The sequence below is a fragment of the Dipodomys merriami genome, unplaced genomic scaffold (genome assembly GCF_024711535.1).
Source record: "Dipodomys merriami isolate MVZ:Mamm:240054 unplaced genomic scaffold, mDipMer1.0.p SCAF_19, whole genome shotgun sequence".
NCBI classification, from domain to species: Eukaryota; Metazoa; Chordata; class Mammalia; order Rodentia; family Heteromyidae; genus Dipodomys; species Dipodomys merriami.
This window is the reverse complement of record NW_027203270.1, coordinates 12,583,744-12,606,793: the sequence shown is the minus strand read 5'-3', so window position 1 is coordinate 12,606,793 and position 23,050 is coordinate 12,583,744. Positions and strand designations below refer to the sequence as shown.

At 48.4% G+C, this 23,050-nt stretch overlaps 2 protein-coding genes across 3 annotated transcripts; one reads left to right on the top strand and one right to left on the bottom strand.

Moving 5' to 3' along the window:
• The first annotated feature begins 89 nt into the window (after positions 1-89).
• On the top strand, positions 90-11,425 carry Poldip2 (DNA polymerase delta interacting protein 2). Its single transcript, XM_070027280.1, has 11 exons — positions 90-320; positions 2,056-2,137; positions 4,488-4,585; positions 5,800-5,896; positions 6,048-6,123; positions 6,303-6,410; positions 7,352-7,488; positions 8,207-8,233; positions 8,412-8,537; positions 10,207-10,286; positions 10,960-11,425. The coding sequence occupies exons 1-11, from the start codon at positions 160-162 to the stop codon at positions 11,072-11,074; spliced, it is 1,107 nt and encodes a 368-aa protein (XP_069883381.1). The 5' UTR covers positions 90-159; the 3' UTR covers positions 11,075-11,425.
• A 756-nt stretch (positions 11,426-12,181) lies between these two features.
• On the bottom strand, positions 12,182-22,861 carry Tnfaip1 (TNF alpha induced protein 1). Of its 2 annotated transcripts, XM_070027282.1 has the most exons (8): positions 22,696-22,861; positions 22,120-22,322; positions 18,965-19,283; positions 17,959-18,128; positions 17,517-17,606; positions 17,388-17,440; positions 16,494-16,689; positions 12,182-14,959 (listed from the first exon to the last, which is right to left on the bottom strand). In XM_070027282.1, exons 3-8 carry the CDS (start codon positions 19,167-19,169, stop codon positions 14,723-14,725), a joined length of 951 nt encoding a protein of 316 aa, XP_069883383.1. In that variant the 5' UTR covers positions 19,170-19,283; positions 22,120-22,322; positions 22,696-22,861; the 3' UTR covers positions 12,182-14,722. The 2 variants fall into 2 exon arrangements, with proteins under 2 accessions (XP_069883383.1, XP_069883382.1); XM_070027281.1 differs by lacking the exon at positions 22,120-22,322.
• Positions 22,862-23,050: the final 189 nt, after the last annotated feature.

The following is a 23,050-nucleotide window of genomic DNA, read 5'->3' as shown; positions in this document are numbered from 1 at the left end:
CTGCGCCGGAAGTAGCTGAGAACCTATGGGGGGGCGGGACCAGCTGGGGACGAGGAGGAGGCGGAGACACGGCGCGGGGCAGTGTGGGGCGGGGGCGGGACGCCGCCCGGCCGCGGGTCGGGCCCAGTGTCAGCAGCCGAGCGGGCGCTCGGGCGGGATATGGCAGCCTGTGCGGCCCGGCGGGCCCTGGCCGTGGGCAGCCGCTGGTGGTCTCGGTCACTGACCGCGACCCGAGGGTCGAGGCCGCTCTATGCGGCGGGTGGAGCTGGGGCTTTTCAACCAGTGACGAGTGCGACGACGCGAAGGCATCTCTCGTCCCGGTGAGGGACGGAGCGACGCGGTTTGGGGACCGGGCCCAGCACCCGGGGAGCACGTTCCTGGCCAGTGAGGAGGCCGGGGGGGTCTGGAGGCTAGGCGACCAGCAGGCCAGGCTGCCCGCGGGTGACCGGAGTTCGACCTGGGGTCGAGAGGGTCCCGAGCTGGGAGCCGACGTGACGCGCTACGGACGTGCGCTGCCCGGGACTGGTGCCAGGACTGGAGAAGGGAGCGCGGCCCGGAGCTCTGGCTGTGCACGGCTAGCTCCGAGGAGCGCCTCTTGGTTGGGATCCCCAGCACCCTGTTTGTTAGTGAGCCTGCTCTGTAATACAGCCACGAGGCTTTTTTTTGACGTGAATCTCCAGCCCCTCATTGGCTCCTGGCCTCCCGTAGAAAGATGCTGGAAAACAAACCGACTTGAATGTGGTGGGCCTCGTGGGTCCTAGGTTTCCGTGTGATCCTGTGGAGGCTGTTTTTCTCTTATGTCGATTTGGGAAAGAGGGTTTGTGGGATGGAGAGGGTCCCCTACACCCCAGGAGACAAAGATCAAATTGTGGAGGTTGATGAAATTCACATCTGAGGGCCCCCTAGAAAGATTAGCCTGTGGGGCTGGGAAGGTGGCTCAGTGGTAGAGTGCTTGCCTTGCATGCATGAGGCCCTGGGTTTGATTCCTCAGCACCACATAAGCAAAAAAGAAAAAAGCCGGAAGTGGCACTGTGGCTCAAATGGTAGAGTGCTAGCCTTGAGCTGAAGAGCTGAGGGACAGCGCCCAGGCCCAGAGTTCAGGCCCATGACTGGACCCAAAAAAAAAAAAAAAAAAGAAAGATTAGCCTGTGTTACTGACAGCTGACCTTAGAGTGGCTACACCACATAATGATATTAGAGAGGTGAAAGCTGTTTGCAGTTTAAGACCCCTGTGAAAGCTTATGCAAATCAGAACAAAAATTACTAAGATATTATAGAATAGATGTAATTCATAGAGTATAATTGGGATTTCAGAGATGATTAAGCCCTTAAGGGCAACTAAGGACTACCACGATTTTGAGGGACACCAAATTATGATACAGGACAAATTTCTTTTCCCTCCCTCCTCTCCCTCCCTTCCTTTCTTTCTCTCTCTCTCTTTTTTTTTTTTGAGGCAAGATCTCATTAGTAGCTCAGGATGGCCTCAAAATCATGATCCTTTTGCCTCAGCCTCCTTAGTACTGGGATGATAAACATGTGCCCAACGCCTGGCTCAGAAAAACGGTTATTTGAGCATCTCTTGCACATTTGCTTTGAGGGGAGTACAGGCTAATCATCAGGCAGAAGCATTGCTCCCAAAGAACTTACAGTCTCAGTGGAGATAAGGCACAAATAACTGAAATGTAGACTGGGAGGCCAGAAGGGTGAGTTAGCCAAGAAATGGGATGACAGGATACAGGGGTGGGCATGATAACAGGAATATTGAGTGAGGGCAGATGAAATTGACCTGGGAGTAGTCAGATCTAACACTGGGGAGATCTTCACAGAGCAGGGGCCCATAGTTGGGTGTCAAAGGAGGAAAGGCAGCAACTCTGTGTGCTGGCCTAGCCAAGCCCACACTCACCTTTGATACCCACAGGCCTCAGCCCTTCACCGCTGTCATTGCCCTGGCCCCTCATTATTTTACTAGTTTTTTGTTTTTTTTTTTGTTTTTTTGATGGAGAACTGTTACTTTCTCAGCCTTTAATTTGCTTGTTCTTTTTTTTTCCTAATCAGAAACCGAGCAGAGGGCAAAGTGTTGGAGACAGTTGGTGTGTTTGAGGTGCCAAAACAGAATGGAAAATATGAGACTGGGCAGGTGAGTATTGGGCCAAGTCTTTTTTTGTTTTTTTTTTTTGGTTGTTGGGGCTTGAACTCTGGGCCTAGGTACTGTCCCTCAGCTCTTCAGCTCAAGGCGAGCACTCTACCACTTGAGCCACAGTGACACTTTTGGTTTTCTAGTGTTTAATTGGAGATAAGAATCTCACAGACTTTCCTGCCTGGGCTGGCTTTGAACTGTGATCCTCAGATCCCAGCCTCCTGACTAGCTAGGATTATGGGCATGAGCCACTAGCGCCCATCTGGGCCAAGTCATTTTAATGGAATTTTTTTTTTTTTTTGGCTGTCATGGGGCTTGAAGTCTGGGCTTGGGCGCTGTCCCTGACAATTCCACTCAAGGCTAGCGTTCTGCCTCTTGAGCCACAGTGCCACTTCTGGCTTTTTCTGCTTATGTACTGCTGAGGAATTGAACCCAGGGCCTCATGCATGCAAGAAAAGCACTCTACCACCGAGCCACCTGCCCAGCCCCTTAATGGAGTATTTTTATGGAGTCCTATTTGGTCAGAGGCCTGAATGGTATCGTTTCCCATTTATCTCATCTTTTCCCCCCATATACTGGGGATCAAATTTAGAGCCTTGTGCATTTTAGACAAGCCCCCCAAAATCACAGTTTTGTGTGTGTGTGCGCGCGCGTGTGTGTTGGTCCTAGGGCTTGAACCCAGGGCCTGGGCATTGTTCCTGAGCTTCTTTTGCTCAAAGCTTATACTCTACCACTTGAGCCAGAGTTCCATTTCTGCCTTTTTTGTGGGGTACTATTTTGGGTATGAATCTCACAGACTTTTATGTCTGGACTGGCTTTGAACCACATTCCTCAGATCTCAGCCTCCTGAGTAGCTAGGATTACAGTGCCCGGCTGAAATCACATTTTTTTTTTTTTTTTTTTGCCAGTTGTAGGGCCTGAACTCTGAGCCTGGGCACTGTCCCTCAGCTCTTCAGCTCAAGGCTAGTGCTCTACCACTTGAGCCTCAGCGCCACTTCCAGCTTTTTTCGGCTTATGTGGTGCTGAGGAATCGAACCCAGGGCATCATGCATGCAAGGCAAGCACTCTACCACTGAGCCACCTTCCCAGTCCCATCACATAATTTTTAAAAGATGAGATTTCTCTATTCTTGGGTTTGAATGCCTTTAATATGTTGATGGGTTCCCTTTCCAGGCTTGTGTAGACAGGGATTTTCTGGACAAAAGGAAGGAGAAAGCCAAGTTACAAAAGATTCCTCTTAATGTAGTGGAAGTCAATAAGGGAAGCTTTTAGAAAAGCAAACCTTTGTTGGGTATTGGTAGCTCATGCCTGTAACCATAGTTACGTAGGAGGCTGAGATCTGAGGACCATAGTTCAAAGCCATCCCAGGCAGGAAAGAATGTGAAACTTACCTGCAATTCATCACCAGAAAACAAAAACAAAAACAAAACAGAAGAGCTGTGCAAGTGGTAGAGCACTAGCCTTGAGCAAAAAAACTCAGAAACAGTTCTTAGGCCCTGAGTTCAACCCTTAGTACTGGCACAGAACACACACACACACACATACACACACACACACATACACACACAAAACCTTTGATGTTTCACTACTAAATTTGTTACAGTATGTTTAGCTCAGATGTAAGGCTCTTTTTCTGTATCAACTTTGTTTCAGGTCCACTGGGGTAGATTTAGGCCTCTTGTAGGTATGAAAGACTGTTCAGTGGTATCTTTTGTATGCCTAAAATGGACCAGGGTTAAGTATTAGGGTTAGATAAGAAAGCACAGTAAACATGGCTCTTTTCTTCATATTTGTAATGCAGAAAGGAATCATTGACATGCAAATAGTTGGTGGATTTATGGTGGATTAAACGGAGAGAAGGTCAAGGAAGGCTTATTGGAGAGAGGAGTCTCACGGTCTCTCTTGCCTGGGCTGGCTTTGAACCGCGATCCTCAGATCTCAGCCTCCTGAGTAGCTAGGATTACAGGCGTGAGCCACCAGTGCCCGGCATGTCTGTGAAATTCTTATCTCCAATTAAACACCAGAAAACCAGAAGTGGCGCTGTAGCTCAAGTGGTAGAGTGCTCGCCTTGAGCTGAATAGCTGAGGGACAGCACCCAGGCCCAGAGTTCAAGACCCACAACCGACAAAAAAAAAAAAAAAAAGCCAAAGGTATTACCTGAAGGATAAGTGGAGTCAGTCAGTCAGTGTATAAGAGTGTTCCATAGTTGTCTGGGTTGATCACAGAGTTCAAGGGAAAAGTGGCAAGACTGTGAGCTGCAGTTGCTTCCGTCAGTGCTATTTTGTGGTCAAGCTACACCTGGATGGATTTGCTGGATTGCAGAATCACTGAGGCTTCTTTGTTTTGCCAGCTTTTCCTTCACAGTGTTTTTGGGTACCGAGGTGTCGTCCTGTTTCCCTGGCAGGCCAGACTTTATGACCGTGATGTGGCTTCTGCAACCCCAGAAAAGTAAGTTCCCCTGTCATGCTTCATGGTATCCTCAAAAGGAGGCCTGAGTCATGGCCTGGAATCTCAGGGGTGAAAACAGTATCCTCCAGGGCCTTAGAACCAGCCCCAGAGTATTTCTCTGATACTGTTACCCATGGAGACAAAAGTACTCAGTGACAACCAGTCTATCTAAGCCTCCTCAGAATGCACGCCACACTAGTCTCAATTTTCAAATCAGTATTTTTTTTTCTCTTTTCTTTGCCAGTCCTGGGGCTTGAATGGGCTGGGTGCTGTCTCTGAGCTCCTTTTGTTCAAGGCTAGTGTTGTACCACTTGAGCCACTACACTGTATCTGGCCTTTATTGTTTTGTTTTGTTTTTTGGGTCTGGTCATGGGGCCTGAACTCTGGGCCTGGGCGCTGTCCCTCAGCTCTTCAGCTCAAGGCTAGCGCTCGACCACTTGAGTCACAGCGCCACTTCCGGCTTTTTCCTTTTTTTTTTTTTGCTTATGTGGTGCTGAGGAATCGAACCCAGGGCCTCAGGCATGCAAGGCAAGCGCTCTACCACTGAGCCACCTTCCCAGCCCCTGTATCTGACCTTTTTTGAGTAGTTTATTGAAGATAAGAGTTTCATGGATTCTACTGCCTGGGCTGACTTTGAACTGCAGTCATCAGATCTCAGCCTCCTGAGTAGCTAGGATTACAGGTGCAAGCCATCAGCGTCCAGCTCAGAATCAATATTCCATGGGGGTATTTGAGGACCATTCTTCTATTTTAGTCCCATCCCTTCCCTCCTCTCCTCTTTTCCTTTTTCGTTCTTGATGTTCATTTGGAATCATGCCTGTATTCTCACATCTCTAGAGTATATTACAAAAAAAAAAAAAAAAAAAGATGGAATATCTTCATTAAGTGATCACTGTGAGCCTTTAGGATGTGAGCTGCATAGGGTACTCATAGCCCTGGAGACTGAAGTGGTAATTGGATTTGTCAACATGGCCCTTGTCCAAGAGTCATCCAGAGAAGACAAAATGATAACTACATGGGCCCTCCAGGTTTCATTGTATGCCCTGACTGCAACTCTGCTGGAGTAGAATGGTGCTGAGTGGGAGTCCACCTGGTGCCAAAGCTCCTTTAGATCAGGCACCAGTCTGTTTACGTGGGGAGGTGGCAGGGAGCTGAGGCAGGCGCAGCTTCTACTTTTCTCAAGGTAATACCAGGCTGCTTCTCTCACCCCACAGAGCAGAGAATCCTGCCGGCCATGGCTCTAAAGAGGTGAAAGGCAAAACTCACACTTACTATCAGGTGCTGATTGATGCCCGTGACTGTCCACATATAGTAAGTAAACAAGGTGACTTGGTCTGGGGATCCTCTCCATGGGAAAGGACTGAACCTCAATGAGGACAAAGGGAGGGAGAGAGGTCAAACAGTTCCAAGCCTCAGGACTGGACATTATCCAAGAAAGCCACTGACTGACTTCTTGCCTTAGTCTCAGAGATCTCAGACAGAAGCTGTGACCTTCTTGGCTAACCATGATGACAGCCGGGCTCTCTATGCTATCCCAGGTGAGGAGTTAGCATCTGAAGGTGTCCCAGAAGAAAATTCTGATGTCCTGTTACGTGCTGGGAGGGATGGTGGTATTAAGAGGTATGGCCTATGGTTGTCCACTCTGTGCAAGGCCAAGAAGTTTATCTTTTCAAGTTCACTCCGCTGCTTTTTAAGTCTTACTATCTCTGTGTGCCAGGCCTGGACTATGTCAGCCATGAAGACATCCTTCCCTACACCTCCACAGATCAGGTTCCCATCCAACACGAGCTCTTTGAAAGATTTCTTCTGTACGACCAGACAAAAGGTAATCCCACAACCAGGCACTGGTGGCTCACCCCTGTGATCCTGGCTATTCAGAAGGCTGAGATCTGATGATTGTGGTTCATGGCTAGCCTGGGCAGGAAAGTCCATGAGACTCTTACCTCCAATTAAGTACCACAAAGCTGGAAGTGGAACTGTGGCTCAAGTGGTAGAGCACTAGTTGAGCAAAAAAAGCTCCCATGACTAGGTGCTTGTGGCTCATGCCTGTAATCCTAGCTACTTAGGAGGCTGAGATCTGAGGTTTGCAGTTCAAAGCCAGCCTGGGCAGGAAAGTCGGTGAGACTCTTATCACCAATTAAACCGCCAGAAAACCAGAAGTGGCTCTGTGGCTCAAGTAGTAGAGTAGTTAGCCTTGAGCTGAAGAGCTGAGGGACAGCACTCAGGCCTGGAGTTCAAGCCCCATGGACAAAAAAAAAAAAAGCTCTGGTATAGTGCTTGGCTCTGAATTCATGTTTCAGGATGCTTGCATGTGTGCATATGCGCATACACACATGCACACACATAATCTTAAAAAGGGAACAGGAATGAGAGAGGACCCTCTCTCATTTATTATCAGAAATAATTCCACAGCTCTGCTTTTCAACTTCTCCTTAGTCCTATGATCTCTAAATGGCATACTGTCTCCTTACAGAGATATAAAATAAGGCTAGGAGATAATAAGTGGATCAAGACTGCTAGGAAGTATGGGCCAGAGGTGTGAAAACCAGGGCTTCTACTTCTGGCCTACTTCCTCTTCCATAAGGTCTTACTGCCCCCTCAGGTATTATACTTATGGTAGCTTTGTGCCTTCCAGTCTTGTTTTTGCTTTATGTGTATGCTCTGTCAGCCTAGGCACTACTGAAAGATGTTTCTAGGAGGAACTGCGGGAGAGTAAATGCTATACTCTGGACTCTGGCTGGACTAACCTGTTGTTTCTTGTGCCAGCACCCCCTTTTGTGGCTCGAGAAACACTACGGGCCTGGCAAGAGAAGAATCACCCTTGGCTAGAGCTCTCTGATGTTCACCGGGAAACAACTGAGAACATCCGTGTTACTGTCATCCCCTTCTACATGGGCATGAGGGTGTGTGTCCAGCATGAGGGTATGGGGGTCCTTCCTGGATCAGGTCCCAAAGTCTGTGCAGTGTCCCCAGTGTGACTCCAGGGGTAGAGGTTCTGCTCCTAAGTGCTCATATATTGGGTGGGGTTGAGTCAATGGCTGACACCTAGATCTATAGCAGTAAATCTAGGTCCTGCTCTTTTTTTCTGCTGACAATGGGAGCATTTCTAATGGATGCATACTTGTCTAAGTCAATATGTAATGATCTTTATACTTTTGAGTAGCCATTTGAGTAGTGTATTGTCTTATAAGCTAATCCTGGGAACACAAATACAGTTCCTGTCTCCCAGAAGTTCATGGGATATTTTGGCATCCAGTATACAAAGTATGGCGGGGGGAAGAACAGTAGAGGATGAACCCATGCAGCACTGGGGGGCGGGGGGAGGGGGGGAGAGGGGTGTTAGGACTGGCAAGGAGGGTGGTGAGAAACTAAGAGTCCTAGAGTTATTTGTATTGGCATCCAGCTGTTGGCAGTCCTGACAGTTCATAAGGGGGAACTAGGAAGGACAGGAAGCTGCCTCTTTGTGGGCTTGCAAAATAAATCATCATCCCAGAGACACTGGCAGCTTGGTGAATCTCTGCAACCTCCCTGGTGGAATACTTGGACTCCTTTGTAGATGTGTTGATTGAAACAGATTTGATCTTGTGCTCTGGGGCTTAAATTCTTGTTTTTCTTCCCTAGGAAGCCCAGAATTCCCATGTCTACTGGGTGAGTGTCTCCCTCAGGGGAGTAGAGAACTCTGGGAATATGGCAGGGCTGGGGAATGTCTGCATCCTGAGCAACATTGGTGTCAGCTTTTGTTGCCTTTTGCCTTCTACAGGACTCTAGATGGGCTTATCCAAGGTCTCTTGTTTCTCAAACTGGAACTCTGTCTTTCATCCCACAGTGGCGCTACTGTATCCGCTTAGAGAACCTGGACAGTGATGTGGTGCAGCTTCGGGAGCGGCATTGGAGAATATTCAGTCTTTCTGGCACCTTGGAGACCGTGCGAGGCCGAGGGGTGGTGGGCAGGGTGAGCATCATGGTCTTTCTCTGTGGTTACATATGCTTGTCCTGGGCTAGAAATCTTACAAGCCTGTGAGATAGATTGCTTATAATCCATTTCACAGATGAAGATAATGAAACTGGTACATTAATAGTAGAGGGCAGGGCAAGGATTTCAATCCAAGTGAGTCCAACATCAAATCTTTCAGAATCAGGGTCTCACTATGTAGCTTTAGCTCTGCCTCTGCCTCCTGAGTCCTGGATTATGTAGGTGTGTGCCATCACATATGGCATTTTTTTGCATATAATACTTTTGCATAGTTCTTTTTTTTTTGGTCAGTCATGGGGCTTGAACTTAGGGCCTGAGCCTCTTTGTGCTCAAGGCTCTCGCTCTACCACTTTGAGCCACAGTGCCATTTCTGGGTTTTTGGAGTTCTTGGAGATGAGAGTCTCTTGGGGACTTTTCTGCCCGGGTTGGCTTTGAACTGCTATCCTCAAATCTCAGCCTCCTGAGTAGCTAGGATTACAGCATGAGCCACCAGCACTGGGCTTTGCATAGTGTCTTAAAACCTGAATTTGAGGGTTGGGAATGTGGCTTAGTGGTAGAGTGCTTGCCTAGCATGCATGAAGCCCTGGGTTTGATCCCTAAGCACCACATAAACAGAGAACACCAGAAGTGGTACTGTGGCTCAAGTGGTAGAGTGCTAGCCTTGAGCAAAAGCAGCTCAGGGATAGTACCCATGCACTGAGTTCAAGTCCCAGAACTGGCAAAAACAATAACAAAAAAAAACAACCCTGACTTTGAATTTGCTTACATGGAGTGTGATTCCCCTAACACTCACAGTTTTCATGTCTCTGCCTCTCTGCATTTGTACATCCTTTGCTGGTCCATTTTATTTTTGGAATCATTCTCTGCCTGTACCTGTCTGTCTGTCTGTCTCTGTCTCTTTTAATTTGCCAGTAATAGGGCTTGAACTCAGGGCCTGATGCCCTCAGCTTGCTTGCTTGCTTGCTTTTTTTTTTTCTTTTTTCTGTTGGTCATGGGCTTGAACTCTAGGGCTGGGTGTTCAGAGAGCGCTCTAGCACTTGAGCCACAGTGTCACTTCTGCCCTCAGCTTTCTTGCTCATGGCAGATGATCTACCATGATCCACACCTCCAGCCTCCACATCCTGTCTCTTAAAAAATAGTGTCACAAGTAGTACTAATGCCAGGCCCATATTCAGCAAGCATGTTAGGAGAGGTTTGGAGAAGCAAAGTGGAAAAGTGAGAAACAGGGCTTTACATTCTGGATGTTTATACTCACTATATAACTTTGGGTAAGTTACTTAGCCAAAGTATGATTCTTACTGCTGAAATGGGGACCATACATACCATGTTATGATCACTAGAATTCAGGCAGTGAAGGCTTGCAGAGTACTTGCCATGATGCCTGTCTGTCCCTTAGTTTTGTAGGAGCAGGTCTTGTACTCAGCATCTTCTTCAGTGCCTTAAGTCTGAGGTTATTTTTCTCAAAGTCAATAAAAGACCCAGGCCAGTGGCCACGCTGGGGGAGAAACTATTGATAGCTAAGTCATTGTAGATATGGTTGCTGTGGTGGGGACATCCAGTCCTGAGGAACTGGCAATCAGAATGTGACCCCAGTTACAGGGAATGTGGGGCCTAAGGTGTCTGACCCATTTTGCCTGAATCTTTACAGGAGCCAGTGTTATCCAAGGAGCAGCCTGCGTTCCAGTATAGCAGCCATGTCTCCCTGCAAGCTTCTAGTGGGCACATGTGGTAAGCAAGTGTGTGCCAGGGCATGGGCTGATCAATTGCAGACAGCTTCAGGCTAGAGAAATGGGAGCTCAAAGGATACATCTATATCCCCAGCTCTGGTAGGTAGATGAATTCAAGACCAGCTTGGGCTACAAGCTTAAGAAAAAAGTTGAAAGCTCATAGTAAGCTCAGCTGTAGTCAACATCAGGCTAAGTCAGGTTCTAGAAGGAACTTTGTCTGCTCTTCATGGTTATGTGGGACTCATCTAGTTTTTGCAACTGCCTGTTTCCTAGAAACCTATTTCTCAGGGTTAAGGATTTAGCAGGGAATTTGAGTCTACACTGAGTTGCTCAAGTAATAGTTTTCCCCCCTGGTGTTTCAGGGAATCTCAGAGTGCAGTTGAGTAGATTCTAATGGGTCAGAATCTGTGTAGTTGTGTTTCTGTTTTTGGTAGTACTGGGACTTGAATTTCCTAGGCAGATGTTCTACCACTTAAGCCACATTTCCAGCTCTATTTCATATAGGGCCAAGAGGGGCTCTTGTATCTTTGGTCTAGTCATCCTTTCATGAACTAGACAGAAGAGGGCATAGACCTGCTTCATCCTGCTCTGGCACCAAGGGCATCTAGCCACCCAGGTCCTTAAGAGGGCCTCGGCCTTGATTCCCTCTAAACTAGCTTCTCTCTGACCCTCAGGGGCACGTTCCGCTTTGAGAGACCTGATGGCTCCCATTTTGATGTCCGGATTCCACCCTTCTCCCTGGAAAGCAATAAAGATGAGAAGACACCACCCTCAGGCCTTCACTGGTAGGCCAGCTGAGGCCCTGAATGCCCAAGCTTGGCCGCTCAGAACAGCTCTCAACCCACAATTGCTGCAGAACTCTAATCTCTTCCCCATCATGGGCCACAATGGGTCTCTTAATCCTTTGCACCATTTGATTATGGGCCTCTGTTTTTTTGGGGAAGGGGTTGTAACTGTTTTCTTTGAAGACCCACATAGGACTACTCCAAGGCTAGCCTCCTCATATGCCCTGCCTCTATCATGTTCCAGCAAACCTTCCACCAAGGAACTGTTTTCAACTGCTACAGGCCTTGGGGTTTCCTGGCCTGTCACACTGTCTGGAATATGAGGTTGGTCAATAAACCAGTGCATGCTTGGCCACCCTCGCCATTTCTTCCCCCAGAGTCTCATGATGGGGTCTTCTGACCTAGTAGGGCCTTTGATTGCCTTTTATATAAAGTTACTTCTAAGGAGCTACCTCCTCTGCTAGGGTTTGTTGGTTCCCTCTGAGGCTGGAAGCTAACATCTACGCGGCACTGTGTCAGGCAGTCAGTCAGAGAGAACACACTAGATTAAATGCTTGTTCTCTTTCCGCTCTGCCAAGTGTAGAGAAGCAGCTAGCATCTGGGATGGAGTGGCCTGGCTCTTAATACTGGCCAACCTCTGCCTTCTCTGACCTCACCAAGCCTGGGAGAAGGCAGGCCAGTCGGGTGTTCTGAAGCAGTGTGCTTGGCAGTAATAAGCACAAGTCTGTAAGGCATCCAGACCACAAGCACAGGAATTGGCTAACAAGCTGCTTAAGATATGGATGTTGACCATGCCAAGCTACTTCCTCAGCTTCTTCCAGGTCTCTAAGCGCCAGAGAGGAATTGGGCTCATTGGTCCCAATATTTAGGAGTCCTGCTCCATTGCCCTAGTGATTGTTAGAGAGGACAGTTCACTCTTGAATTAATATTGAATCTCAGTTCTAGTCCTTGTTAGTGTTTTGCTTAATCCCCCACCAGGGGGAGCTTGGGCTGTAGTGCAATATAGTAGGTAGTCATATGACCTAGACTGAACACAAAAAGTCTGATGGGGAATAGAAATTTAGGAACTGAGTCTGCAACTCTACTTACTGCAAAAATAGGTCTGTGCCAGTGCAGCATTATACAATTTTATTAGAAATTAGTGTTTACTTCCATCACTTAGGCTGAGCCACAAAGGATTGCAGTTATATGACAAAGGAAAAGTTCTCTCATGCCAGATCTGTGCCATCTTCGGAGAGACCATGGTTGCACACCAAATTTAATAAAACCTAGTCCTGGGTTTTATTTCTGAGAAAATGCCAGTTTCCTCGGAAATTGACAGTTTGACCTTTATCCCTGCTCTGTATACTCTCCCTTAGGCTGCTTTTCTTTGGAAAATTCATAGTGTCAAGATCTGCTTTTTCATCCCTTGGGAACAGAGATTCCCCACACCCATATGTCACAAAGTCCACTCAACAAAGCTAAGATCATTGTTAGTGTTTTAGACCAAGATTACTTCCAGTCAAAGAACATAAATGCCCAGCGTCAGACTACTGTGCTTCCTTAGAACCCAAGACTAGATCCTGTTAAGAGCGGAAGGCCTGAATATCAAAGTAAGTAGAGGCCAAAAGGGACATGGAGGTTAAAGAACAAGCATGGAAATACCTCAGTGGGAAGCTGGGAATTCGCATACTAAAGGGCTTCATGAGAGCAGCTGAGAAAATAGGCTGGTGGCCTCAGGTTGAAGCATTCCAATCTCTGTGGGAAAGCCACAAAGCCAAAGCTTGAATTTGTGCAAGAAATGGATTGTCTTAATTCCAGTGAGGGCTATAAGAATTAGCTGATCATCAAGGTGCCTGATCTGAGTCTTAGAACTATTTATACATTCAAGACTGTGACTTAAAATGCCTGATTAAGTCATATCACCCCTGCTCCATGTCTTTTGACAGGTCCTTGAGTGCCCAACTCTGGGCCTGGCATTTTCCAGTAGTCGGCTCTGTGTGGCCACTTGGTGATCATGAGTAGTCAACAGTGATAAACCTGATCACCTGTGCTCCTCCCCAAGGGAGCAGGCATTGTATGTGGCCATGATGCTCTGTCCAGCAGAGACCATCAGTTACTTCCCTCACAGCATTCCTCTGGAAACAATTCAGATAAGCTGCTTCAAAGGGCCAAGGCAAACAAGGGAATGAAAACCAAAGTCCTGAGGAGAAACTCATACCCTGTCTGGTGCTTGACATCTCTAGGCCAAGTGACCCCCCCCCAAAAAAGAATGAGAAGGGCCTCCTATCACTCACCACAGGGCAGAACCACCTTCTCTACTAAGAACATGGATATCAGGGGTAAGCCATCCATGCAGGGCCTGCTGGGATCCCAGGTATCCCAGTTTGTGGTCCTCAGCTGATGGATATACAGGCTGGCAATGCGCAATGCTTGGGCTCTGCTGCCTTCCTGATGTATTTCTGATCCAAAGGAGCTCTTGGCCCCCAAGATAGCTTTTGCCTTTATAGTATATAAGGACATTGTGTCTTGGGACTGAGGGCACCAAAGAGCAAGAGTCAAAAAGAACCCTGTTAGATGCAAGGAGTGAGTGACGTGGCTCTAAGATGTTGGGTGAAGTCTTTTCACAAGATACTGTTAAGACCTCCGGTCCCAACTTCCTTTCTTGGTGCCCTTTGGGCTGGCTGGCCAAGACCAGCAAAGCTAAAGCTGTTCAGGTTCTATTTTTTTCTTTTTTATTGCTTTTTTTTTTTTGGAGAGTCTTGCTGATTGGGATTCTCTTACCTTAGCCTCACAAGTACTGGGATTATAGGTATTTACTACCACCTCCAGCTAAAAATTGATTCATCTTTATCCCCTCCCTCAAGTGTTTCTATTTCTACAGGAAAGGGGATTAAGGTGAGAAAGATGGATTAGGACACAATACAAATCTCCTGAATAAAAGTACACAGTGCTTTAAGGATAGATCCCAAAGGCATCAAGAAGGGTTAGCTGAGGGGTCTGCTTTAAGCAGGGTGCTGGCAAGCTGTGGAGGCAACAAAAATGCCTACTCCTCACTCATAAGACTCAAAGTAATTATTTCCTAGTTTCTTTCTTTTTTTTTTTTTTGGTGGTCCTGGGGACTGAATCAGGGACTTGCACATTCCAAATAAGTCCTCTACCACTGACTGAAGCTATATGCCCAGTCCTCTAGAAATTTTCACTTTGAGATAGGGTCTAAATTAGTTACCCAGGTTGGCATCAAACTTTTGATCTCCTGCCTTAGCCTCCCCGGTATCTAGGCTTAAAGGCATGCACCATTATATCTAACATCTATACTATTTAAAACCTAAGCTTGTCTAACCTATGCTTAAACACTTTAGGAAGAAGCCCCTTCCTGTTAAAAGAGTAGGCCTCTGTAGCACCAGAAGCTGCCTTTCTTCCCGAGTGAAGCCATTCTTCACGGGAATGGGTTCTTAGCTAGAGGTGTGTGTCCATGTACCCCAGAGCAGAAGCATCTTCCTGTTGGGCAGGAAGGGAGCAGCTCTGGAAGTGCTAGGGGAAGGGACCCTGGCAGGTCCTCTGACCTCCCAGGCAGGGCTCATCACCTCTGCATGCTGGAGCTGACTCCAGCTGGCAGCAGCAAGGGGTGGCCAGTAGGGTTGGAGGGGCTCCACAGGATGGCAGGGCCTTGTCAATCGCGATGGGTAGACTGGTGGCCGAGCTGCCTGTCATCATAAGTGCTGTAGCGCTTGACATGGATGCGGCGCACTCGGTCCCGGAGTTCAAAAGTCTCCTCATCTTCACTGGGGGAAGCCTGGCTGTGACTCCGGCTTGTGGCCTCCAATAAGGAGTTGTCGGGGACGCGGGGGGTCTCATAGAGTAGAACGTTCAGTGTCTCTTCATAGATTCGGGCCTCTGGGAATTCCACCTGTAGTGAAGGAGACAAAACTGAGGTTCCATCTCAGTGGGAGTGCCTACCTGTGCTCTTGGCCCTGTGGACCTCCACAAAGCCTGTACCTCACAAGACCAGTGGCTGGCTAATGATGGAGGGCAGGTCTCCTTCTGAAGGAGGTATGAGGGGATGTCCTCTATGACTTGTCTAGCATGTGCAAACCTGAGTTCAGACCCCACCAAAACCAAAAAGCAAACAAAAAAACACTTTGGAAATTAATGAGGGAGGACTAAGCATTTCTGTTGTCGCTACAGAGTGCCAGGACCCTGCCCAAGACCCATGCTAATCCAAGACTGATGACTAGTGTGCATGGAAGGTGGGCCCAGCTGCACACAGCTCTGCCTTTTACTAGCTGGGAGGCCTTTGGCCTAAGCTTTCTGGACTGCAGCTTCTGTGTGTATAATGTGATGTTACTATCCAGGGTTAAAAAAAATTTTTTTTTGGCATTACTGGGGTTTGAATTTATGTTTTGTGCTTGTTAGGTAGGTTCTTTACCACTTGAGCCATGCCCCTAGCTCTTTTTTAGTTAATTTTTTATGGGGTCTTACTTTTTGCCCAGGCTGGCTTAAACATGATCCAATTTAGGCTTCCTAAGTAGCTAGGATGACAGGCACATAACAACATATGCAACTTTTAATTAATTGAGATGAGGTCTTGCCAACTTTTTTTGTCTGGGCTGGCCTCAAACCTCAGTCCTCCCTGCTTCCTGAGTAGCTACAATTACAGTTTTGAACTGTCATGCAGGTTTTTGTTTTTCTGAGACATGGTTGTTCCATGTAGCTCAGGCTGGTGGAGCTATGTTTGGACCAAGTACCATGCAGCTTACTATATAATCCTGTCTGGCCTCTAACTTACAGTCCTCCTGCTTGAACCTCCTGAATGTGGTTGTATACTAGTAATATTACCTCAAGTTGTCAGCATCACAAGATGTAAACTGCTTAGTGTAGGAAAGAGCCTAACGCAAGTCAATAATCAAACACATACATAAAAGGGAACTGTCACTGGGCAATGGTGATGTGCCTGTAATCCTCGCTACTCAGGAGTCTGAGATCTGAGGGCCAGCCAGGAGTTCTGAACAGCATTCTGATTTGAAAGCCCAAGCTATGGCCCCTATATCACGCTGCTTCCTTTGAATCCTCCCACTGTTGCATCTCATGTTTGCAAAAGAGAAAAAAGACCTATATGGTTTACATTTAAGTGGTTTATCCATCATCACCAATGTCAGACAAGTGGTAGAACCAGAATTTGAACTTGATTTGTTGCCACAGCAACAGGAAGTTTCCTACTGGTCAGTGGGCTCTCTTGGCAGTCAGGAATGAACAATTTCTGTCTGTTCTTCATTTCCCGGTTTCTGGCTTTGTCCTAGCCAGCACCAGCATAGCATGTTTGGGTAAGAATGCTGAATATGTATGTGGCCCTTTTTGTTCCTTGTGTCAGCATCCATCTTGCCCCAACCAGTCCCTCCCTGGCTGCTGTGTGTCCTGCCTCTAGGCAGAGGAAGGCCCCATACCTTGGTCTGTTTCTTCTCTGTGGCATACACGATGGAAGTGCAGCACACCTCTGCCAGCTTCCGACCCTGGCCATAGAAGGACCAGCAGCAGATCTCATCACCAATGACATCCTTGATGAAGAGTACTCGACCATTAAAGCGCAGGGACAGTTTGTCAAACAGCTCAATGTTCTTCAACAGGTGGTCATCAGAATTGCTGAAAAATCCAAGAAGGCCAGCAGGCCTGGGAATGAGGTCTGGGCATACGAGGGGATTGGTGGGCCCTCCCTGTCACTGTATTGCTGCTGAAATGAAGGTACTGGTGTGTGGGGGCTTATGAGGAAAAAGGATCCCATTGGCTTTTGATCATAGCAAGGAAAACTGAGGGAGGAGCTCTTCCTAAGCCTGGAAAGAGTGAGTTCTGTTGCTACCTCAGCAGGTGGTGCTCCTTTGTTTCTGTGGGGGTGACACTGACCATGTGCCTGTCCACAGGGAGTCACTGGGAGTCTGCAGCCACCTGTGCACACTGGTTTGCTGGGGGCCACAAGGGAAGTCAGTCCAGTACAAGTCCAGAGGCTGCAAGAGGTTTAGGACTCCTGGATAACTGGCTTCTTAGCATCCCTCCTCCATCGGCTAGGACAGTGAACACACCTGGCACACTCCTGACGTGTGGCAAGGTAAGGGCACATTTATATTCCATTATCTGTATCCCAACCTGGGCCCTGGGCCTAGTTCCAAATACCTCTGCCCCCGACTGCCCTCTGCTCCCAGTCTGTTACTCAGAAACACTGGTTCCAAACCCCAAACCCATGCCTCTCGCCAGTATGTAGCCTCCTTTGAAGCTGTTCTCCAAGGTTCACTTTGTCTGCTCAGCCCTGTTAGCTGCACTCACACAGCCCTTCTCCAGACCCCTACCTGGTGTAGGAATACTTGTTGTTGCTTCTATTGTACAGCAGCTTCACCACGGGCTGTGAGGGAGGAGAGAGTGAGGACCGGGCCGGGGTCTTGGCCTCCCCTGGCCATAGCCCTCCATACTCCCCATACCTTGGTGGAGGACTCAATGAGTCTGTCCTCCTCCCTCAGGGACGTGATGATGGGGATGTTGCACACAGGCTGGTAGGAGCCCTTCTTGTCCTGGGTAACACACACAGAGCAGAGAGTCTTGCTTAGGATATTTAGCTAGCAGGCTCAGCCAAACACCCCCAAGCTTCTCTATCATGTCCCCCCGCCCCCCACCTTGGTAAGGAGGCATTAGAGGTTATGAGGCCCCTGGCAACAGATACCCCACTTCCAGAAAACCCTACAGTCTATAGATAGTAGGCCTGAGAACTAGAAGCAGAGCCTGCTCACACTGCCAAATGTGAACACACGTATGCTGGGTGGTTGGGCCTGTTCTGACTGGGTTTGTACTCACCAACCTCATCTCCCACTCAGCCTGCCAGAAATGTACCCTTACATCCCAGCCCCCCCCCCATCTGTTGCATACCTGCAGGGCAGTCTGGCACATGTTCACTAGGCCCTGAATGAGGTAATATTTTGCTTCAGCCATCAATTCCTTGATTTCTTGACGGTTTTGAGGGAGGGTGATGGTGTCATCTCGGAGGTAATTCAAAATGGTGCCAAAATGCTTTCCACATCGGTCGATGAGGATCCAGCCTAGGAGTTCAGTTCCCCCCACTCCAGATTACTGTTTGTATTAAGTGCCTCAACAATAAGAAAGCCCAGTGGGTGCCAGTGGCTCAAGCTTGTAATCCAAGTTTGTAATCAGGAGGCTGAAATCTGAGGACCATGGCTCAAAGCCAGCCCAGGCAGAAAAGCTCACTGGATTCTTTTTTTTTTTTTGCCAGTCCTGGGGCTTGAACTCAGGGTCTGGGCACTGTCCCTGAGCCTCTCTGTGCTCAAGGCTAGTGCTCTACCACTAGAGCCACAGCGCCACTTCTGGCTTTTTCTGCTTATGTGGTGCTGAGGAATCAAACCCAGGCCTTTGGCCTTTATGCATGCAAGGCAAGCACTCTACCACTGAGCCACTTTCCCAGCCCCGCCCATGATTAATTATCTCTAACTAACCACCAGAAATCCAGAAGTGGTGCTGTGGCTCAAAGTGGTAGAGCACTAGCCTTGAATGAAAAGCTCAAGGACAGTGCCCAGGCCCTGAGTTCAAGCCTCATGACCTCCCCCTTTCCTCCTCAGAAAAAAGACCACCTGATGAGTCCAGCAGCAGGTAGCAAGCAAAGGAACTTTCTGAGCACAGAGCACGGGGCCCAGGGGGCAGGAGAGGGAAGGGACCATCAAACTGCTCTTTACCCTCCTCCCTGAATTTTAAAGTATAGATCTTGTCCCTGGACATACAGCCTCCTAGGGGGCAATTTCAAAGGTGAAAAAGAAAAGTGTTTTTGTGCTCTAGATCTGTGAGGCCTAAGCTGTGCTCTGTAATCATTTCCTTGACTCCCCCCTTCCCTTCCCGCCCTACCCAACAGGCCCCCATGCTTCACCTTCTTTGTCGGTCAGCACCTCCATACGCCCGCTGAACATGGCCTTGAGCATGGTGTCATGCCGGGTGAGGGCCCGCACAGTTGTGTAGTACAGTGAGCCGCCGACATTGAGCTGCACGTACTTGTTGCCCAGCCCACCTCCCTTAAAACCACTTAGCTTGGGCTTGGCCCCTGAGGCTGGGCACAGACAGGTGTCCCCTGACATCTCCCGCTGCAGATAGATCACCACACGGCAGGAGGTAGGCTTGGAAGGCTCCGCCGTGGTGGAAGTGGTCAGAAGTGAGTGGCTGATGGAGGCCAGAACCTCATACTCTCAGTGCTGTGAGCAGAGGAGAACACAGGAAGTCAGCACAACAGAGTCCTCAAACAAGGAGGCTACACTTCTCCCTCCTTGCTCCGCCCAGGCTAACTAAGTCCCTAGGCAACAGTAGGAATGACTTTGCTGCTGCTCCTTGTCTGGGAACACAGTCTCTCACAACACTGGTCTTAGTCACCTCACCACCCCACAAGAGAGGTCTCCAGGAACAGCTTGTCCTAGGAGCCACCAGAAAGATTCCAAATTCACAAGGTTCCCTAGGTCCACACTTTCAGTCCAACCTATTGGGAATCTAGCCAGCCTTGGAGTTTCCCTGGAGTCTAAAGGACAGGATACATTTCCTTTCTCAAGAGTGCAGCCTCAGGAACAGCCTGCTCCAGGCTCCTTAAGGAAGGAAAGTGAGTGTGGCTGCAGGAGGTGGCTGGCCAGTGTGCTTGGCCGGAGTTACCTGGACTCCCACTGAGCTTCCTGGCCTTTCCCCTTTCTTGGCAGTGGCCTTGCCCCAAGTTCCTGAAATTGTCACCATTTTTTCAAGGCAGAACAACTACAGGATGGCTATTTTTGCTACTTTTTCCTGAGAGATACTCCAGCCCTGTCTCTTCCTCTCTTCACTCCCAGTAAGAATGGGGAGAAAAAGATAAGTCCAGATGATAAATCTAAACATGATTAGCTAATGTGTAAATTAAAACACTAACAAGTTCACAGATCTCAGGTATGAAGCAAACAAACCAAGGTCGCCCTTGGGATTTAATCTACTTCCATCCCTCCATTGGTGAGGCTTAGTTGCTTCTTGGTTCTGAATCCATGAACTCAAACAACAGGAGATTGAAAAATATTTTAAAAATTGCTACTTGCTGGGTCCTGTTGGCTTACACCTTTAATCTTAGCTACTTAGGAGGCTGAGATCCAAGGATCAAGGTTCAAAGCCAGCCAGATCAGGAAAGTCCATGAGACTCTTACCTCCAGTTAACTACCAGAAAACCAGAAGTGGCGCTGTGGCTCAAATGGTAGAACACTAGCCTTGAGCTGAAGAGCTGAGGGACAGCACCCAGGCCCAGAGTTCAGGCCCCACGACCAAAAAAACAAAAACAAAAACCCCCCCAAAATGCAACCTCACTCTACATCTTGTAATTGTTTCATAAACAATGTAATGATTAGTTACATAGCACTACACTACATATATTTACATTGTACATTTTTGAATTCAGGGTGTTGCATGGCCTTGGCCTGCTTGGCTAGTACTGTACCACTTTGAGCCATGCCTCCAGTCCTACTTTTTGCTGGTTATTTTGGAGATAGACTCTCATGGTCTTTTCTGCCTGGATTGGCTTTCAATAGTCATCCTCCAGATCTCATCCTCCTGAGTAGCTGGGATTACAGATGTGAGCCACTTGTGCCTGGTTACATTGTACATTTTCATATGCATTTACCTTAGGTATAATAAATAAGCCATCCAGAGGTGATTTAAAGTATACAGGAGGATGTGCATAGGTTATATGTAAACACTCCATCATTTTATCATTAGTTCCTGGAGCCATACTGATGGACAACTGCATTATGTTCTGGCTATCTAAAGAGTCACTAGGCTGAGCTTAGTGGAGCACTCCCATGACCCCAGCACTCAGGTATGTTGAGTCAGGGGGGATCTTGGGTTGGAGGCCAGACTGGGCTACATACCAAGATACTGTCTTAAAGACAAACAAGAAAATAGAATCATTAAAATTCTTTTGCTGATGTAAAGGCACAATAGCTAAATATTCACTGTAGGCTTACTATGTAGCAGATACTTTTATAGGATTTAGTCTGTATTTTTAGCTCATTTAACTCAGCAATAAAACTATTGAGTAAATACTACATTACACAGTAGGTAACCATGCACAGATACTCTCCTTGCTTCAAGCAGTTCAAAGAAGACCACGATGTTAACAAGAATTTTAGCTGAGGTCTAAAGAGAGAATTCCAGACAGATGGAAGAGTAAGTCTAAGTTCCTGTTAGAAAGATTTAGGAACAGAAATAAGGTCATGTAGCTGGTGCACAGAAAGCAGGGGAAAACTGGCCTGAGGCTTAAGTCAGGGAAGAGAGGTGCAAGATGTCAGTGAAGAGCTTTATTTTATTTGTAATACAGTAGAGGAATCAATTGGGAAGCTTTATACAGAGGAGTGATATGAACCAATTTATTTATGTTTCAAAGTTAGCTCTGGCTGCTATGTAGAGAAGAGATTGTAAAGGTGCATGACAGGAGATGGGAAGGTCAGCAGCATTCTAGGGAAGAGGTAATGAAGTCTTGGATCACAGCGATAGTGATGAGGACAGAAGAAAAAGTGGAATAACCTCATAACATGAAGTCGGTTTCTGGTTGGGCATCATCTTTTATGTGGACAATCCAGAAACATGGTAACTACTTCTCCAAGTTCACTGCTCTGCTCCCCTAAAAGTGTCATGCACATTTTAATTAACACGTCGGCTTGTTAGTCTGAAACTGTCCCTGAAAAGACTTAGAAGGGTCTCTGGGAAGAAAGCTGGAGGGGCAGGAGGGGCATCAAGTGAAGTGAATTCCTCCTGGTTTGTCCTGGATACTCTCCAGTGAGCCAGGAGACTGCTACCAAGCACCACTAGAATGGGTGAGATCACCTTCCCTTCCTCCGCCCACCTCAAAGGACTAAACTCATCCTTTCAACTGGTTTTAGCAAGTTCCTTATGCACTTTGGGGCCTGCCCCGATTTCCCCAGGATTAAAGAAAGCTCGTTTGGCCAAATCCAAGGAAGTCAATGGATAAGAATGCCGCGAGAGAAAGACAAATTCCGGAGCTAATCCATTTCTTTCCCACAAAGCAATTGCCTTGAGCTCCTGGATGACGTCAGGACGGCTTCCACCCGGGCCAATGAGTTCCTGGAATCCGGTGGCAGGGGACGCCCCAGAAAGATATTCCGTGGAGAATGCACTTCCCACTGATAGCCGCCGAGCCCTTCCTTCCGGGCTTCACGTGTGGCTATTTAGGGATCCTACGGCTGGCGGTGGGCCCCTGTCTCGTCGTCGGTACCCTAAGCAGAACAAAGGACACACCACCACGACGGCAGAAGGCAGTGGGGTGGTCAAAGGAGGACCCAGAAATCCTTCCCACACGAGGGGCGGCAGGAGTGGGGAGGTACCCCTGATCTGGACTAGAGGGGAGCAATCTCAGGCTCCATGCAACGAGTCCCGAAGAAATTGAGCGACACCCCGCCTCTCTCCAGGCCAGTGCAGGGTGGTCTTCAGCCTGCAGACCGGTTCTGACACTACCCCAGTGGAGGGTCTGAACTTCCGTCTCCCGCCACGCAGCCCCACGCTCCCCCCCACCCCAGCCCCCAGCCATGACCCGGCGGGGGCCGGTCCATCCATTCCTCTCCCTACGGCCTCTGCAGGCCAGTCTCTCACCGTCCTCCGGGGCGCTTCTCCTCCCCACCGAGTGTCGAGTGGACTCCGTACCAACCCCTGGCCTGTGGCCGCCAGTCCGCCAGCAATCCCGGCTGTGAGCTCACATCCTGCACCGGTCGACTCCTCCCGGAGCAGCGGCCCAGCCCTGACCTCTCGGGAAAGTGAGACTACAAGGCCCAGCGTGCACCGCGCTGAGCCAGGGGGATAGAGTCAGAATCCGTCGAGAGTCCCGCCTCACGCGCAGTTACTTCCGGTGGGCTGGCCGGCGCAAATTCTCCTGGGTCTTGTGGTCCCATAGGGCCTCTGTTTCCCAGCAGGCCCGGGGACCGGGGGGGTGGGGTGGGGTGGGGGTGGC

Coding starts and splice junctions, on each gene's coding strand:
- Poldip2 (XM_070027280.1), top strand. CDS start 160: ATGGCAGCCTGTGCGGCCCGGCGGGCCCTGGCCGTGGGCAGCCGCTGG. Junction 4,586..5,799: donor GCTTCTGCAACCCCAGAAAA/GTAAGTTCCCCT, acceptor CTCACCCCACAG/AGCAGAGAATCCTGCCGGCC. Junction 6,411..7,351: donor TCTGTACGACCAGACAAAAG/GTAATCCCACAA, acceptor TTCTTGTGCCAG/CACCCCCTTTTGTGGCTCGA.
- Tnfaip1 (XM_070027282.1), bottom strand. CDS start 19,169: ATGTCAGGGGACACCTGTCTGTGCCCAGCCTCAGGGGCCAAGCCCAAG. Junction 16,690..17,387: donor AACAAGTATTCCTACACCAG/GTAGGGGTCTGG, acceptor TGGATTTTTCAG/CAATTCTGATGACCACCTGT. Junction 14,960..16,493: donor CAGAGAAGAAACAGACCAAG/GTATGGGGCCTT, acceptor CCTTCACTACAG/GTGGAATTCCCAGAGGCCCG.